Source organism: Peromyscus californicus, unplaced genomic scaffold, assembly GCF_007827085.1.
Source record: "Peromyscus californicus insignis strain IS unplaced genomic scaffold, ASM782708v3 Scaffold_4__1_contigs__length_199733344, whole genome shotgun sequence".
Taxonomy (NCBI): domain Eukaryota; kingdom Metazoa; phylum Chordata; class Mammalia; order Rodentia; family Cricetidae; genus Peromyscus; species Peromyscus californicus.
The window spans coordinates 96,536,254-96,554,426 of record NW_026294562.1 but is presented as its reverse complement, the minus strand read 5'-3'; the positions used below and the strand labels follow the sequence as shown (position 1 = coordinate 96,554,426).

Sequence of the window (18,173 nt, the reverse complement as noted above, 5' to 3'; positions counted from 1 at the left end):
AATAAAAGGCTGGGAAAAAACATTCCAATCAAATGGATTTAAGAAGCAAGCTGGTGTAGCTATCCTAATATCTAATAAAATAGACTTCAAACTAAAATCAACTGAAAGAGATCAGGAAGGACACTACATATTTATCACATGGAAAATCCGACAAGATGCAGTCTCAACTCTGAATATTTATGCCCCAAATACAAGGGCACTGACGTTCGTAAAAGAAGCATTACTAAAGCTTAAATCGCACATCAAACCCCATATACTAGTAGTGGGAGACTTCAACACCCCACTCTCACCAATGGACAGGTCTGCCAGACAGAAACTTAACAGAGAAATAAGGGAACTAACAGACATTATGACTCAAATAGACTTAATAGATATTTACAGAATATTCCACCCTAACACAAAAGAATATACCTTCTTTTCAGCACCCCATGGAACCTTCTCCAAAACTGACCACATGCTTGGTCACGAAGCAAATCTCAACAGATACAAAAAAAAAAAAAATGAAATAACTTTCTGTGTCTTATCAGACCACCATGGCTTAAAGTTAGACTTCAACAAAAACAAAAATTACAGAAAACATACAATCTCATGGAAACTGAATAATGCCCAATTGAATCACCAATGGATCAAGGAACAAATAAAGAAAGAAATTAAAGAATTCTAGAATTCAATGAAAATGAATGTACAACATTCCCAAACTTATGGGACACCATGAAAGCAGTGCTAAGAGGAAAATTCATAGCTCTAAATGCTCACATAAAGAAGTTGGAGAAATCTTACACTAGAGACTTAACAGCACAACTGAAAGCTCTAGAACAAGAAGAAGCAAACTCACCCAGGAGAAACAGATGCCAGGAAATAATCAAATTGAGGTCTGAAATCAATACAATAGAAACAAAGGGAACAATACAAAGAATCAATAAAACAAAGAGTTGGTTCTTTGAGAAAATCAGCAAGATAGATAAGCCCTTATCCAAATTAATCAAAAACCAGAGAGAGAGAGCATTCAAATTAACAAAATCAGAAATGAAAAGGGGGACATAACAACAGACAATGAGGAAATACAGAGAATCATCAGGTCATACTTCAAAAACCTGTACTCCACAATATTGGAAAATCTGAAAGAAATGGATGATTTTCTGGATAGGTACCCCATACCAAAGTTAAATCAAGACCAGATAAACTATTTAAATAGACCAATAACCCATAAGGAAATAGAAATGGTCATTAAAAGTCTCCCAACAACAACAACAACAAAAAAAGCCCAGGACCAGATGGTTTCAGCACAGAATTCTACCAGATTTTCAAAGAGCCAATACCAATACTCTTCAAATTGTTCCACACCATAGAAACAGAAGGAACACTACCAAATTCTTTTTATGAGGCTACAGTGACCCTGATACTCAAACCACACAAAGATGCAACAAAGAAAGAGAACTACAGACCAATCTTCCTCATGAACATTGATGCAAAAATACTCAATAAAATACTGGCTAACCGAATCCAGGAACACATCAAAACAATTATCCACCATGACCAAGTAGGCTTCATCCCAGGGACGCAATGGTGGTTCAACATATGAAAATCTGTCAATGTAATACACCATATAACATATGACCATATAACATAACACCATATAACAAACTGAAAGAAAAAAACCACATGATCATCTCATTAGATGCTGAAAAAGCCTTGATAAAATCCAACACCCCTTCATGATAAAGGTCTTGGAGAGATCAGGAATACAAGGAACATACCTAAACATAATAAAGGCAATTTACAGCAAGCCGACAGCCAACATCAAATTAAATGGAGACAAACCCAAAGCAATTCCACTAAAATCAGGAACAAGACAAGGCTGTCCACTCTCCCCATACTTATTCAATATAGTACTTGAAGTACTAGCTAGAGCAATAAGACAACAAAAGGAGATCAAGGGGATACAAATTGGAAAGGAAGAAGTCAAACTTTTAATTATTTGCAGACAATATGATAGTATACATAAGTGACCCCAAAAATTCTACCAGGGAACTCCTACAGCTGATAAACTCCTTCAGTGAAGTGGCAGGATACAAGATTAACTCAAAAAAATCAGTAGCCCTCCTATGTACAAATGAAAAAGGGGCTGAGAAAAAATCAGAGAAACATCATCCTTTACAATAGCCACAAATAATATAAAATACCTTGGGATAACTCTAACTAAGCAAGTGAAAGACCTGTATGATAAGAACTTTAAGTCTCTAAAGAAAGAAATTGAAGAGGGTATCAGAAAATGGAAAGATCTCCCATGCTCATAGATAGGTAGAATCAACATAGTAAAAATGACAGTCTTACCAAAAGCAATATACAAATTCAATGCAATCCCCATCAAAATACCAACACAATTCTTCACAGACTTGGAAAGAACAATAGGATCGCTAAAAGAATCCTGTATAATAAAGCAACCACTGGACGCATCACGATCCCTGACCTCAAGCTCTACTATAGAGCTATACTAATAAAAATAGCTTGGTACTGGCATAAAAACCTACAAGTGGACCAATGGAATCGAATTGAAGACCCTGACATTAATCCACACACCTATGAACATATGATTTTCGACAAAGAAGCCAAAACTGTACCATGGAAAAAAAGAAAGCATCTTCAACAAATGGTGCTGGAATAACTGAATGTCAAATGCAGAAGATTGCAAATAGATCCATATCTGTCACCATGCACAAAACTCAAGTCCAAGTGGATCAAAGACCTCAACATAAGTCCAGTTACACTGAACTTGGTAGAAGAAAAAGTAGGAAGTAGTCTGGAACGAATTGGCACAGGAGATCACTTCCTGAATATAACACCAGTAGCACAGACACTGAGAGCAACAATTAATAAATGGGACCTCCTGAAACTGAGAAGCTTTTGTAGAGCAAAGGACATGGTCAATAAGACCAAACAACAGCCTACAGAATGGGAAAAGATCTTCACCAACTCCACATCTGACAGAGGGTTGATCTCCAAAATATATAAAGAACTCAAAAGCTAGACATCAAAATACTGAACAATCCAATTAAAAAATGGGCTACAGAGCTTAACAGAGAATTCTCAACAGAAGAATCTCAAATGGCTGAAAGACATTTAAGGAATTCCTCAACATCCAGGGAAATGCAAATCAAAACAACTCTGAGATACCATCTTACACCTGCCAGAATGGCTAAGATCAAAAACACTGAAGACAGTTTATGTTGGAGAGGATGTGGAGCAAGGGGAACACTCCTCCACTGTTGGTGGGAATGTAAACTTGTACTCTGGAAATCAGTATGGCGATTTCTTAGAAAGTTGGGAATAATTCTTCCTCAAGACCCAGTTATACTACTCTTGGGCATATACCCAAGGAATGCTGAATCTTACCACAAGGACATATACTCAACTATGTTCATATCAGCATTATTCATAATAGCAAGAACCTGGAAAAAACCTAGATGCCCCTCAACTGAAGAATGGACAAAGAAAATGTGGCACATATACACAATGGAGTACTACTCAGTGGTAAAAAAACAATGATATCATGAAATTTTCAGGCAAATGGATGGATCTAGAAAATATCATCTTGAGTGAGGTAACCCAGACTCAGAAGGACAAACATAGTATGTACTCACTCATAAGTAGATACTAAATGGGAGGGAAGGGATGGCCAGACTGCAACCCACAACTCCAGAGAGGCTAGTTAACAGGAAAAGACCCTAGGAGGGACACATGGATGACCCTGTGAAGGAGAAATGGATGAGATCTACATGAGTGGACTGGGTGTGGGGGGTGGCAAAGGGCGAGGAGTGGGGGATGAGAACACAGGGAAATGGGAGGGTCGAACTAGAACAGGGACAGAGTGGGAGGGCAGGGAGGAAGATACCATGATAGATGAGGACATTATGGGAATAGAAAGAGGCAGTGTGCTGGGGAGGCTCTCAGGAATCTACAAGGTTGAACCCACCTTGGTCTGCTGGCAGTGGTCCAGAGGGTGCCTGGACCAGTCTACCCTTGTCACCAGCCTAGCAAATAACCTAGCTGTCATCATAGAGCCTTTGTCCATTGACAGATGGAGGCAGATACAAAGATCCACGGCCAGGCATCAGGCTGAGTTCCGGGAATCCAACTGATGAGAAAGAGGAGAGATACTGCAGGCAAGGGACATCAAGCTCATGATGGGAGGAAGTGCAGAGATGACTGGCCACACTAGTGGAAACCCATGAACTGTGGACTGGTGGCTGTGGATCCCCCTGGAACTGGACTAGGCCCTCTGGACACAGAAGACGTTTGTTTGGCTCGAACTGTTTGGGGGGCACCCAGGCAGGGGGATCGGGATCTGTCCCTTGTGCATGGGCAGGCTCTGGGAATCCAGTGCCTGTAGTGTGACACCTTGAGCAGCCTTGGTACAGTGGGAAGGGGCTTGGACCTGCCTAGGCTCAGTGAGCTGGGCTCTGCTGACTCCCCATGAGAGACCTCGATTTGGGGCATGTGGGGATGCGGGGTGGCTTGGGAAAGAGGGCTGGGTGGGGGGAGAGGAGGGAGGAGGGGGGGTCTTTGGATAGCATGAGGACTGAGTAGAAGATTTCTTAATAAAGAAAAATAAAAATAAAATAAAGTAAAAAAAAGTCCACATTGTAAAAAAAGAAGAAGAAGAAGAAGAAGAAGAAGAAGAAGAAGAAGAAGAAGAAGAAGAAGAAGAAGAAGAAGAAGAAGAAGAAGAAGAAGAAGAAGAAGAAGAAGTCTGACAGAAGTCAGGTGGTGGTGGCGCATGCCTTTAATCCCAGCACTTGGGAGGCAGAGGCAGATGGATCTCTGTGAGTTCAAGGCCAGCCTGGTCTCAAAGCAAGTTCCAGGACAGCCAGCCAGTAATGTTATACAGAGAAACCTTGTCTCAAACAACAACAAAAAAAATTATTTATTTATTTTATTTTATGTGTACAAAATAAAAACTCCAAATCTCTTCGAACTGGAACTATGAGTGATTGTAAGCTACCATGTGGAACTGAATCTGGATCCTTAGCAAAAACAGTAACTTCCCTTAACCACTAAGTCATTTCTCCAGCCCCATTATGGGATTTTCACAAATATGCCTCATTATACTTTGTTTTAATTCATCTCCCTCCTCCAATGCACTCCCTCACCCCTGTTCTCCTCTTGCTGAATCCCTTGCTTCCAATAAATAGTACCACTCAGCCACTTCATGTCACATATACTGCATTTTCTTCTTTCCATTAAGCTCTCTTCCTCCCTTCACATGGTTCCCATTCTAGTTTCTGCATACACACACACACACACACACACACACACACACACACACACAAACTCAAATCTAAATTCCACATATTAGGTAAAATATGAGATATTTGTTCTTCAGAGTCTGGCTTAACAATGATTTCTAGCTCCAGTGATTTTCCCGTTACTGTCATGACTTCATGTTTCTTCACTACTGTATTAAATTCCAGTATGTGTAACCATCTAGGCTGGTCCATTTTCAAAGTGTTAAATGAGACAGCAGTGAGCATGGATGTACAAGTATCTCTGTGGTTTGTTGACTTGCTATCCACATGTCTATACCCAGGAGTGGTATGGCTGTGTCATATAGCAATTGTACATTTAGGTTTTACAAAACCTCAATACTGATTTCCATGGCAGCCCCACCAGTTTATACACATGCAGCAGTGTACAGGGCTCCTCTTGCCCCACATCCTCACCAGAATTTGTTGTCAGTTGTTCTCTTGAACATAATCATTCTGATTTGGGTGAGATGAAATCTCAAAAAAGTTTTAAATTGTGTTTCTTAGATAGTTGAATATGTTAAACACTATTTCAAATATTCATTAACCACTCATATTTCTTTATTAGGGTGGTGGTGACAGTATGGTGACCATTATTAAAATAAGAAGATAGAAGAGAAATCCAGAAGAAAAAGATAAGAAAGAAGAGTAGTGTATGCTACACACTTTAAACAATATGGTATATGATATGTGTATTTAAAATATTAAGCATGAGGATAACAATCAGCCATACACTACAAGATTCACTGTTGTAGAAATGTGATGAATTTTTAACAAAGGGGTTCATACAGTAGGATAGAGACTAGTCAGACGGTTGAGACCATTCTCCATGTGCTAAATATTCAAAGCAGCACAAAGGCACCTCTTCATTTCAAAATATTAAGGGCTTCATCACAGTAGGTTAGAAGAGTAGGCATTAAGCAGAGCCGACAGCCTAGCGGCAACTCACTATTTTTCTGGATAGCAGTCATTTCCATAAAAATCTGTAGGCCAAGGAGGACGTGTTCTTGAAGAGACCCCTTGCCAAGGTAAGCTTATAAGGAGCTATGGCTTGGCTGCCTGAGTCACTGCCCTTTCCCAGATCTGATGTTGTATATTCACCTAAGTTTCCCTCCAGGTGCCCAGTGTAGGTCACTGGGATCATTGATCATCTGTGCTCTCTGTCATCAGAGTGGCTCATTAACAACTCTTTAATGAGAACACGGACAGTAACTGTCCATCATTTAGACTGAAGACCCAGAGTTCAGTCCAAGAGGAGTGAAAAGAGTGGACCTCTCTTTGCAGAAGCCACCAGGCTTTTACTGTTGGGTCTCCAGAGTCCCTTGCAGGTCTCAGAGACTGTGGTTCTGAGTACAGGTCTGGAGGGACCAGGGGCTTGGTGGGAGGATGGGACAACAGAGATGAGTAATCCCAGGCTTACCACACACAGCTCTCAGTGGAGAGAGACTCTTGGGGCAATCAAATGCTCAAGTGCAGTGTCTTTGTTTCCTAAGTCCTTTAAACTCTACTTGTCCAGGAAGACATTGGCTGCCTTCTTCCCTCCTCTCTGTATATATCCCTTAGACGTCCCGTCTGTTCTCAGGCTTTTAACAAACCACCCCTATGGAGATGAAACTTGGGCATGGATCAGTCATAGAGCCTCCTTATTGATTTCTCTAAATGCAGTAATGGTGAAGACACACACACACACACACACACACACACACACCCCTCATTTTATTCAACCCTTCTTGATGTATCCAGAGTTCACTGTAAATTCATTTGAGGTAATCTGTCATTATTATGCTCAAAATCTTTATGTCTCCCTTCATCTTTAGAATAAAACATGTTCTCAGCATGTAATGTAAGTCCCCAAACTAGCTTACTGCTCAAAGTTAAGTTCTTGTCTTTATTTATCTTCTCAGTTACACTCATACTGAATTTTTTCCCTTTACAAAATGCATTTTTAGTTTCTCTAAATACTACCCCTATATTCCGTTAAGAACACAAAATCTACAATGTCTTCGTTCATATCCTGTGTGTGATCCATCCTTACCAGTCATGTAAGTTCATATAATGACTCCAAGTTTTCATCCTGTCATTATTTAATTTGTAAATGTAATATAGTAATAAAATTATATGTGTATATTATTCAATCTGTAATAATAAAATAAGAGCAATAGAAGCCAACCACTGATTTATGTGATCTCTTGGTAAACTGGTTATACAAATACGCTGTATTATTTGTTGAATTGCCACAAATGTGGTTTCAAGTTTGTTATTTATTTTTAAATATTGCATGTATATTTATTCTTATTTACATGTTAATCTAAATACAAAAATACATCAAGATGAACAGTGTAGAAATTATGGAATAAAGAATAAAATACAATCACTTTATTAAGAGAAATAGTGAAATAAATACATTGGCAATTTCAACATTCATAGATATCATGTTGTATTTTAAAAATAACATATTTGCCTTAAGTAAGAACAATATTTGTAGCATCCACTGAACTAAACATATGGAATATCTTCTAACACTGTTAAACCTTCATTTATAGCACAGTTCTAAATGGTTGCACAGAAACCTATAGTAAAGCAATTTATGTCAATGTTGCTATATCTGTTATTTTCATTCATTAGTTGATGTTACAATATCATAATAGATATGAGGAAGCAAATTCTAGAAAACAAAATTCTCCAAATCTAATCTAAAATTATAGGATAAACCTAGTTCAAAATGTCTTTAGTATATAATTTAAAACATATTTGGCATTTGACCTATAATGCTTTTCCCTTAATTTTTAATGTAATTGAGTACAATACTTTCCATTATTGAAGACTATCCATTGTCCACCCATGACACATCATCAAATATCAGTTCACTATGTGAGCATGAATTGATTTCTGAGTCTTCTAATATATTCCCTTGGTCTTCATGTTTGTTTTTATGTCCTTTTGCATGTTTTTCTACTCTTTGGAAATTTACCACATAGTCTAGATATCTTTCTGATTTTTAGTTTTCATTCAATTTTTATTTTTAAGTGTTCAAAAACACTTAATTTTTTTAGGGGCGGGGCTGAGTCAACTTTCTCTTTGTGAATATTGCTGTAGTATGCTGCTTAGATATCAACATTCTAAAATGAAATCTGAATGTGTTTTCTTCACAATTATCTACATCTCAATTTCAGTATTTACATAATTTTCATATCAGATATAATTGTATGCTAAAAGTTGAAGGTTTAACTGGGCTTTATTGCATTCTCCTTATACTTGCTATTCTTGTATATAAATTCTTGTATCTGAAGCTTGTCTGTACTTGTTTCTACTTTTGGAATTTGTTTTTGCTGTAATATTTTCATAATTGCATAAAGACTTTTCATGCTTATGTTTTAGCCTACTTTATTTTTTCATTGCCTAAAAAGTATTAAATGTTTTTGTTATGTGTTCTTATTCTTCAGATGTGCCCTCCAAGACATTGTATGCTTCATTTATATTTCATTAATTTTTTATTCCACATATGTGCCATACTTATATCATATCCATCTCTATCAGTTATTTTATACCTATTTAAAATTACTTAAATATCTCTTTCATTATACTCTAAACTTCAATGAGCTCTCACACATCATTACACCAGTTATTCTATAAGGATTGAATAAATATTGAAATTTTCGTATCACTTAGAATCTACCTCTTTATGTAGTTGATGAACTATTGATAAATGTCTGCCTTTGAAATTTTGTGGTAATGTTCCTCAGAAGTATAACAGAAAAATTTAGGAACATGTTATTGAAGGGATTGCTTGTTTGTTGGGGTACTTGGGGATTGTCTATTTTAAATTATTTGAAACCCATTACACACATCAATTTTCCACTGCATTATATTTTATTATTCTCAGGATCTTAATTTTGAGACACAATGGATTATGCAACTAATGACAACCAATTGTCAGTTTTGACTCTGATAGATTGAAGATGAAGATCTTAGGATTGGCACCCATTAACTGAGTAGGTAAAAAAAGAATTACAATTTTGTGAGCTGAGGTAGCCTGCAGTTCCTACAATGAAGGGGTTGCATTAATCTTACCTGCTAAATCAGTTTTTAGACATACATTCCTCCTTTTCCTGCTATGAATCAAAACAAGAATCTAATAAACTGTATACTTTGTCAAAGTGTTCTGGAGGCATAGTCTCTGAGGCACTCATAAAAATACCTATTAATTTTGTTATTAAATTTGTTATAATGAAGATTGAAACAGTGACATATTGATTAAGGGAATTATATATAATGTATAAATAGAATTTTTTTTAATTTTTTTTTAAACTTTATCTTATATGCATTGGTGTGAAGGTGTCAAATCCCCTGGAACTAGAATTATAGACAGTTGTGAGCTGTCATGTGGGTGCTGGGAATTGAACCTGGGTCCTCTGGAAGAGCAGCCAGTGCTCTTAACCACTGGGCCATCTCTCCAGCCCCATAAATAGAATTTTTATACTGCTTTTTCACTTGATTCTACTTCTTTGCCTCAGGATACTTTTTATTGAGCCTAGTTACTAAAGTATTTTAAGTGTAAAGGAAGCATGGGACTGCAGAAAAATGCTCAATTTGTTTTATAAAGTGAATAATTTTTTTAAAAGAATAAAATAAGCCGGGCGGTGGTGGCGCACGCCTTTAATCCCAGCACTCGGGAGGCAGAGCCAGGCGGATCTCTGTGAGTTCGAGGCCAGCCTGGTCTCCAAAGCGAGTTCCAGGAAAGGCGCAAAGCTACACAGAGAAACCCTGTCTCGAAAAACAAAAAAACAAAAAAACAAAAAAAAAAAGAATAAAATAAAGGAAATGATTATCAGTATCAGAGTTCTGGAGTTTGGTCTATATCCTTGTCTTTGTTTTTAGGCAGCACAAGGTCCTTTTTCCTTCAACAGATCTAATTTTAGCTCTTTCCCTGACAATTATCAGGAGTCTGAAAAACAAATCCAGAATCTGATTTGTACAATCAAGAATCTATGTCAATGAGCGCATGTGATATTTGTGTCCATGCCCATGGGTGCAGGAAACTGGTCAAGAGTAACTGAGTTTGTCCTCATGAGCTTCTCTTCCCTGCCTACTGAAATACAGACCTTACTCTTCCTGGCATTTCTAGCCATCTACCTGGTCACTCTGCTGGGAAACAGCCTCATCATTCTGGTAACCTTGGCTGATCCCATGCTGCAAAGCCCAATGTACTTCTTCCTCAGGAACTTGTCTATCTTAGAGATTGGCTTCAACTTGGTCATTGTGCCCAAAATGTTGGGGACCTTGATTGCCCAGGACACAAGCATCTCCTTCCTTGGCTGTGCCATTCAGATGTATTTCTTCTTCTTCTTTGGAGTGGCTGAATGCTTCCTCCTGGCCACCATGGCATATGACCGCTATGTAGCCATCTGCAGTCCCTTGCACTACCCAGTCATCATGAACCAAGGAACACGTGCCAAACTGGCTGCTGCCTCCTGGTTTCCAGGATTCCCTGTAGCCACTGTGCAGACCACATGGCTCTTCAGTTTTCCATTCTGTGCCACCAACAAGGTGAACCACTTCTTCTGTGACAGCCCACCTGTGCTGAGGCTGGTCTGTGCAGACACAGCACGGTTTGAGGTCTATGCCATTGTTGGCACCATTCTGGTCGTCATGATACCCTGCCTGCTGATCCTATGTTCCTACACTCGCATTGCTGCTTCCATCCTCAAGATTCCATCAGCTAAAGGGAAGCACAAAGCCTTCTCCACCTGCTCCTCACATCTCCTCGTTGTCTCTCTTTTCTATGTGTCTTCGAGCCTCACTTACTTTAGGCCTAAATCAAACAATTCCCCTGAAAGTAAGAAATTATTATCGTTATCCTACACTGTTGTGACTCCCATGTTGAATCCAATCATCTATAGCCTGAGAAATAATGAGGTGAAGAATGCTCTCAGCCGGACCTTCCGAAAGGCCCTGGCCCTCAGAAACCATGTCAGATAAATACCCTCTCTCCTCTATAAATGTCCACTGGAGTGACACCCACTGTTCAAGGGCTGTTAGAAAGCTCAGCAGAGACAAAAGAGCAGGGAGGTCGTTGAGATCCGTCTGCACTTCTCTGCCTTCCCATTGTGTGAACTTTGTTTTCTCATCAGTGTAATCTGTACTCTTAGTACTCTGTTGCCAATTTCCTCAAGGTATTTATTTTGTGAATATGCATGAAAGTGACCTACACTGTGAACCGTGTGAAGCTCCTTCTAATGTGTGCTTGGGATCATATACCAGAAAATACAGTAAAAACCATCAAAAGTCATCCTAGCCCTTTATTTGGCTTTAGACTAGTTTGGTTCCAGGTGTGAAGAAACATCCCTATTCTTCTACTGTATGATTCTTTTGTTCTTTCCTTTTATTTCACTTCCCCCTTAGGTAGGCAGTTTGGGACCTCAAACAGAGGAAGGTCAACTACTAATCCATATACATATTTACATAACCTCAGTAGTCTCATTGACTCTTTCCTAAGGCTATTTTGGCCAGGTGGAATAAGCCTAGTTTACAGTTCTCCCAATTCCATTTTCAGGCTTTAAACCTTTGTTAAAAATCAGCTGCAAATTTTCACATACTATCTATTATGACACTGTCCTTTGCAAGGCTTTCGCCGGACCTTTGCAGACTCCAGTACAAGTCCTTCTAAGAACACTATTGTGTTGACCCTAGTGACTTTGCATTTCAAAGTTAGGTGCATTGTCAGCATGAAAAGACAAAAGGCCATCACAAATGAGTAAGTTAATCAATATTGAGGAGTTCAAATAAATTTTATGGCTGAAGAAAGTAAAACCAAAAGACATTTAAACAAATATAACTGGGAAACAATTCTAAAACCCAAGTGTTTGAATATTAGTTTTGTTTTTTTTCAGTGCCATATAATATATAGAAATTATTTAGTTCAGAGTCACTGCAAAACAATATTTTATAAGGGTAGACTGGAAGAGAAGTGGGTGGGCAAGAGTACATTTGAAAAAGACTTAAAGAGCATACATTTAATACACACTTCAACCACATTAGGAAAAATACAGCTGTATTTATAAAAAATTCAAAAACAAAGAGCTTCACATCAAACCATGTTTCACTTAATCCGCACATGGATAAATTAGAAAATTTATACGAAGATAATCACACTCCTTACACACCTTAAGACTGTAAGCATTCAAGTGAAGAGAGGATCTATGCTTGTAAAAGAGAATTTACATGAAATATTCACATAAACCAGTCAAGCTCATTTGTGTTATTAGAAGCCAGAAGACTCCTACCCTCAGCGTGCAGGTGAACACAGCCTGAAAGCCATCACAATGTGCTGTAAGTCAATATACTGTGAAACAGAACATACTGAGGAAATATATGTTCAAGTAAAGAGGCCACAAACACCATACTAGACATGAGGGTTCTAGAGGATAAGTCTGCAGAGTATAAAACTAGGCAATAAGGGCCAGATGGAGAAGGACTTCGAAATAGCCTAGAGTTAGCTATTTTCCTTCATCCTTTAAATACAAGTTCACTTCCTTAACCATTCTGTCTTCTTCACCTTGTTGGTAGCAATCAATTGTTTTCTGAGGTTATTAAGATCCGTGAACTTATAATGAATATTTTGTTTCAACAATCTTAAATAAATGTTCAAGAATATTCTGCTAATATCTTCTCTTTTGAAAACTTGACAAGATTTTGTTCCCTACATTTTACTTGGTGTTTATAACTTGGGGGAATAATAAATGTCTTCATGACAAAAGAAAAAGAGAGGGATTATTATGATCTCTAAAAATGTGACTGAATAACAAAAAAATGGACATTTCGTAGTATTCTTTTCTAAGGTCAAGTTATAATTAATGGGTATGATTACTAGAGGACTATTTTAAATAAGTCATTCATTTTTAGGTACTCTTCTACTTCCAACACTATGGAGAAATAGACTCATCATCAATGCTCTTACTCCTTGGAACTGGGCCATGAATCTAGGCAAATTACACACTCACGATGGAAGTATATAAAAAACTAAAACTCTCTGTAGTTGGGGGTTAGAAATTAAAATGGAAGAGCATGAAAAATGGCTCAGTAGTTAAGAGCACTTGCTGCTCTTGCAGAGGACCCAGATTTGGTTGTCAGCTCCCACATGTTGGCTCACAGCTGCCTATAACTCCAGTTCCAGGGGATCTGATGCCCCTCTGAGGGCAAGGCATGCACACAATGCATATACATACAAACAGACAGAACACTCATACACATAAAATAAAAACACATAAATATTTTTTAAAAGAAACCAAAATAGAATACTTTGTTCTAATTAAGAAGTTGCTTCACCTCTTTTCCTCAACAGAACATTGTCTTGACGTATATGCTGACATAAAAAATGATTCCAACTCAGTGTATCACCTCCTTGACATAAACACTGGTGTCCCAAGATCTAACACTACCTTGCCTACATGTCCTCTCTATCTCCAGGATAAATACATGTAATATGCACATATGTAATATGCACTTAATTCTCCATGCCATACTTCCCTCTTTTCCTCTAATGTTTGTTAACTACCTCATGCCTTATTTAAACTAATGTTGCCACAATTACTTTAATATTTATTAGTCTTAATTTTTGAATGCTGAAGCAAGAGATTAGTAATAAGATCACTTATGCTATACAGTAAAAAAAAAACCACTCATAATTTAGGAAAAATGCAAACTGCAAAAAGAAGAAAAACAAAACACAAAATTTTTATTACACAGGGACAAACAATGATTTCATTCTATTGTATGTAACTTAATAATCTCTGACCATTGTGGCCTTATCATATGTAATTTTTATTTTATTATATGTATGTAAATTTTATTATACATTTTATTACTTAATATCATTGCTAGAGTTCCAAGATTTGGATATACAGGCAGCTATTTGTTACACTGAAAGTTTTCTCATCTAAAAATGGAAGTAACTATGGTAATTTGCACCCAGAATTGCAACATTTGAGTTGAATAATTAATATGAAGAAAGGTCTAAACTCTAAGCATAAAGTATTTTTCATCCTTCTGTAATTATATGTAAGAATAGGAAACATCTGCTGTTTATAAAATATAAAGCATATTAATATGTATAACTGTCAGTGTTTAATTCATATAGTTTCTTATTGTCTGTAATTCAATTGGGTTATTTAGTACATATTTATCAAATACATCAAATGATATATTTATCAAATATAAATAGTAATGAGATAAGCATTTGTGTAGTTTGACTTTTTATTAATATAATATTCCATACAGAATTAATGGACCAAAATATATTAAAGATAGTATTTTAATTATTTTTCTCATGCATACACTTACTATAAGCCAAGCACTGTACTTATTAGTATTTCCCAGGACAAACATGTACAATTTCTGGTTAATAAAGTGGTAAATTTCATGAAGCAGGAATAATCAATTGACTGTATATTCACTTAATATGAAAGCCTCAATATATGAAGGAAAAGAGATAACTGAAATAAAAAATGGGCAAATTCTTCAATATAGTGGAATGATTTCTTAAGTCATTTTTTTTAAATCAGTGAGCAGAAAGAAAAACAGAAAGCTTATAAAAAGTCCTGAGCAAGAAAACATAAACTTGCCCAAAATAGCATTAAGAGAAGACACCAGGAGCTAGAGAGATGGCTCAGCTGTTAAAGGTGCCTGCTGCTCTTGCAGAGGACCAGAAGTCAGTCCCCAACACTGCAGGAAACTGCTCATAGCTTTTCAGAACTCCGGCGACAGGCCCTGACCGGTATCCTCTTCTCACATCCACAGTCACATGCACCCATGTGCAGCCAAAACTAAGACACTTCTAGCTTTCAAAAAATATTTCTAAGAAACTGAAAAATATTTACTTATTACTATAATGATAAAACAAAAATTGATCACCTTTAACCTCACAGGGATCTCCAAAAGCTGTTAAAGCACTTGAAATTTATACAGTCAGATTGCTCTAACCTTCATAAATAATAAGGAAAAATTGTTAAGACAGTTATTACGAAAGTGGTTATTTTAGACGATTCTTGAGCCATGGCTGACTCTCTGGCATTGAAATGAATGGCATCACACCTTTCAAATTAGAAGTTGTGTGGAGTATGGTGATGGATACCAGTAATTTAAGCAGTCTTAAAGAGAAGGGGGAAAGATCAGAAGTCCAGGGTACTCCTCAGCTAAATACCAAATTCAAGCATGGCCTGGACTACATAAAACCCCATCTCTAAAACAACTAAAATCAAAAGTTTCTTAAATTGCCAAGATGGGGAAGGAGTAATTACCAAACACATAAAAACAAAGGAATATTTTACAGGCCTTTGTGTGATGGTGTTTAAACTAAATCCTGTAACTGAGTTAAGAAATAGGGATATATCACTCCACTGAACAAAACCACAAAAGTAGCAGGTAAAGAAGAACTTACACTGTGGAAATGCAAGAGAAACTGTATTTGAAATTTATTTAAATATTTTTATTTTATAATTAATTTAATTTTACATATCAGCCAAAGATTCCCCTGTCCTCCCTTCCTCCACCCCGAAGCCTTTCCCCCTAATCCACCCCCTCCCTGTTCCCACCTCCTCCAAGGTAAGGTCTCCCCTGGGGAGTCAGCCCAGCCTGGTAGATTCAGTTGAGGCAGGTCCAGTCCCCTCCTCCCTGCACCAAGGCTGAGCAAAGTGTCTCAGCATAGGCCCTAGGTTCCAAAAAGCCAGCTCATGCACCAAGGACAGGTCCTGGTCCCACTGCCTGGGGGCTTCCTAAACAGTTCAAGCTAATCAACTGTCTCACTTATCCAGAGGGCCTGGTCCAGTTCCATGGGGGCTCCTCAGCTATTGGTTCACAGTTCATATGTTTCCGTTAGTTTAGCTATTTGTCCCTGTGCTTTTTCGAATCATGGTCTCGATATCTTTTGCTCATATAATCCCTGAAAGTTTTATGTGTTGTTTTCCCTGCATGCATCTGTGCATCACATGCATGCAGTACCTATGGCATCCAGAGGAGGGCATCAGATCCCTAGGACTGGAGTTAACAGATGGTTGTGAGGCACCATGTGGGTCATATCCAAGAGCAACCAATGCTCTTAACCACTGAACCATCTCTTCAGTCCCAAAATCCTATTTTTGATGAAATTTTATGAATTGGAGCAGATGTCTTTTAAAAGAGGAAGAAAAACAAACAAACAAACAAAAAACAGTTGATACATAGCCAGAGGTCAGCACGAACAGTAAACTTAATTGATCATGTTAATTATTTTAAAGTTTAATCTGTACACATTAAGTAAACTTTGAAACATTTGATCAAGACAGTGGCTTAGCTAATAATGGTAGCTGGATAGCACATATTGAAAATAAGAAGAGTAGAAATAGGGAGACAGATGTAGTAGTGGCCTCATTTACAATAGTGGCACTAGAAATCAGTTCAGCGTCTACATATATCTTTATATACAATTCACAAAGTTAGGTGAGCTAGATTGTGACAACTGAGGGAGAGGGGAGCAGAGACTCCACCCACAATTGGCATAAGCAGCCAATGGCATGGTTGCCCCTTTTATCAAGACAGAAAAGGAGGGAAGAAGAATCCATTTGTTGAGAAAGGATAAGACATGCAGAGAGAAAGAAATCAGAGAATTTGGTTTCCTAATTACAAGGGTTCAGCTTTGTGGAGGTGCAAGCCAGCATGATGCCTAATTTAACAAAATAGATAGAGAGGCAAGGCTAGAACAAAAGATCAGATGGGAAACATGACTTCACAGTCCATTATTAACATTTTCGCAACTGCAAAATTTTCTGAATTGTCCTATGCTCTCTCCACATTCTTACGCCATGGGTTATGACACTTTAATATATATATATATATATATATATATATATATATATATATATATATGTGTGTGTGTGTGTGTGTGTGTGTGTGTGTGTGTGTGTGTGTGTGTATATATATGTGTGTGTGTATATATATATACACATATATATATATATATATGGAGCTATCAATAACTGACCTAAATGCTCAGATTCAGGAAGTATAGTAAGTCATAAACCAGCTAATAAAAAGAAACCTACCATCATGAAGAAGCTAGAGGCTTGTGTAGAGGAAAAGACAAAAAAATGTGAAGAACGCTGTAAACAACTAGAGGAAAGGGCAAACAAATTAGAAGAAATCAATAAAGTCCTGGAAGAAAACAATAAAATACTGAGAGAAAATCAAGAAAAATCAATGAAACAAATGAAGGAAACAGTCCAAGACCTGAAAAGCGAAATAGAAAAAATGAAGAAGACACAAACAGAGGGAATGCTGGAAATAGAAAATCTGAGAAAACGATTGGGAACTTCAGATGCAAGTATAATCAACAGAATGCAAGAGATGGAAGAGAGGATCTCTAGCGTTGAAGATACAGTAGAAGAAATACATTCATCAGTCAAAGAAAACACTAAAGCCAACAAAGTCATGAACCAAAATGTCCAAGAAATTTGGGACACCATGAAAAGACCAAACCTAAGAATAATAGGGGTCGAAGAAGGAGAAGAATACCAACTCAAGGGCACAGAAAATATATTCAACAAGATCATAGAAGAAAACTTTCCCAACTTAAAGAAGGAAATGCCTATGAAGATACAAGAAGCTTATAGAACACCAAACAGACTAGACCCCCAAAAAAAGTCCCCTCGCCACATAATAGTTAAACAACTAAACGTACAGAATAAAGAAAGAATATTAAGAGCAGCAAAGGAAAAAGGCCAAGTGACATATAAAGGCAAACCCATCAGAATAACACCCGATTTCTCAATGGAGACTTTGAAAGCCAGAAGAACCTGGACAGATGTAATGCAGACACTAAGAGACCATGGATGTCAGCCT

General features: G+C 37.4%; 1 protein-coding gene across 1 annotated transcript; it reads left to right on the top strand.

The window, feature by feature from the left end:
• The first annotated feature begins 10,313 nt into the window (after positions 1-10,313).
• Positions 10,314-11,282, top strand: LOC128123863 (olfactory receptor 10A5-like). Its single transcript, XM_052760147.1, has one exon. The coding sequence runs from the start codon at positions 10,323-10,325 to the stop codon at positions 11,280-11,282; it is 960 nt and encodes a 319-aa protein (XP_052616107.1). The 5' UTR covers positions 10,314-10,322.
• The last annotated feature ends 6,891 nt before the right edge of the window (positions 11,283-18,173 follow it).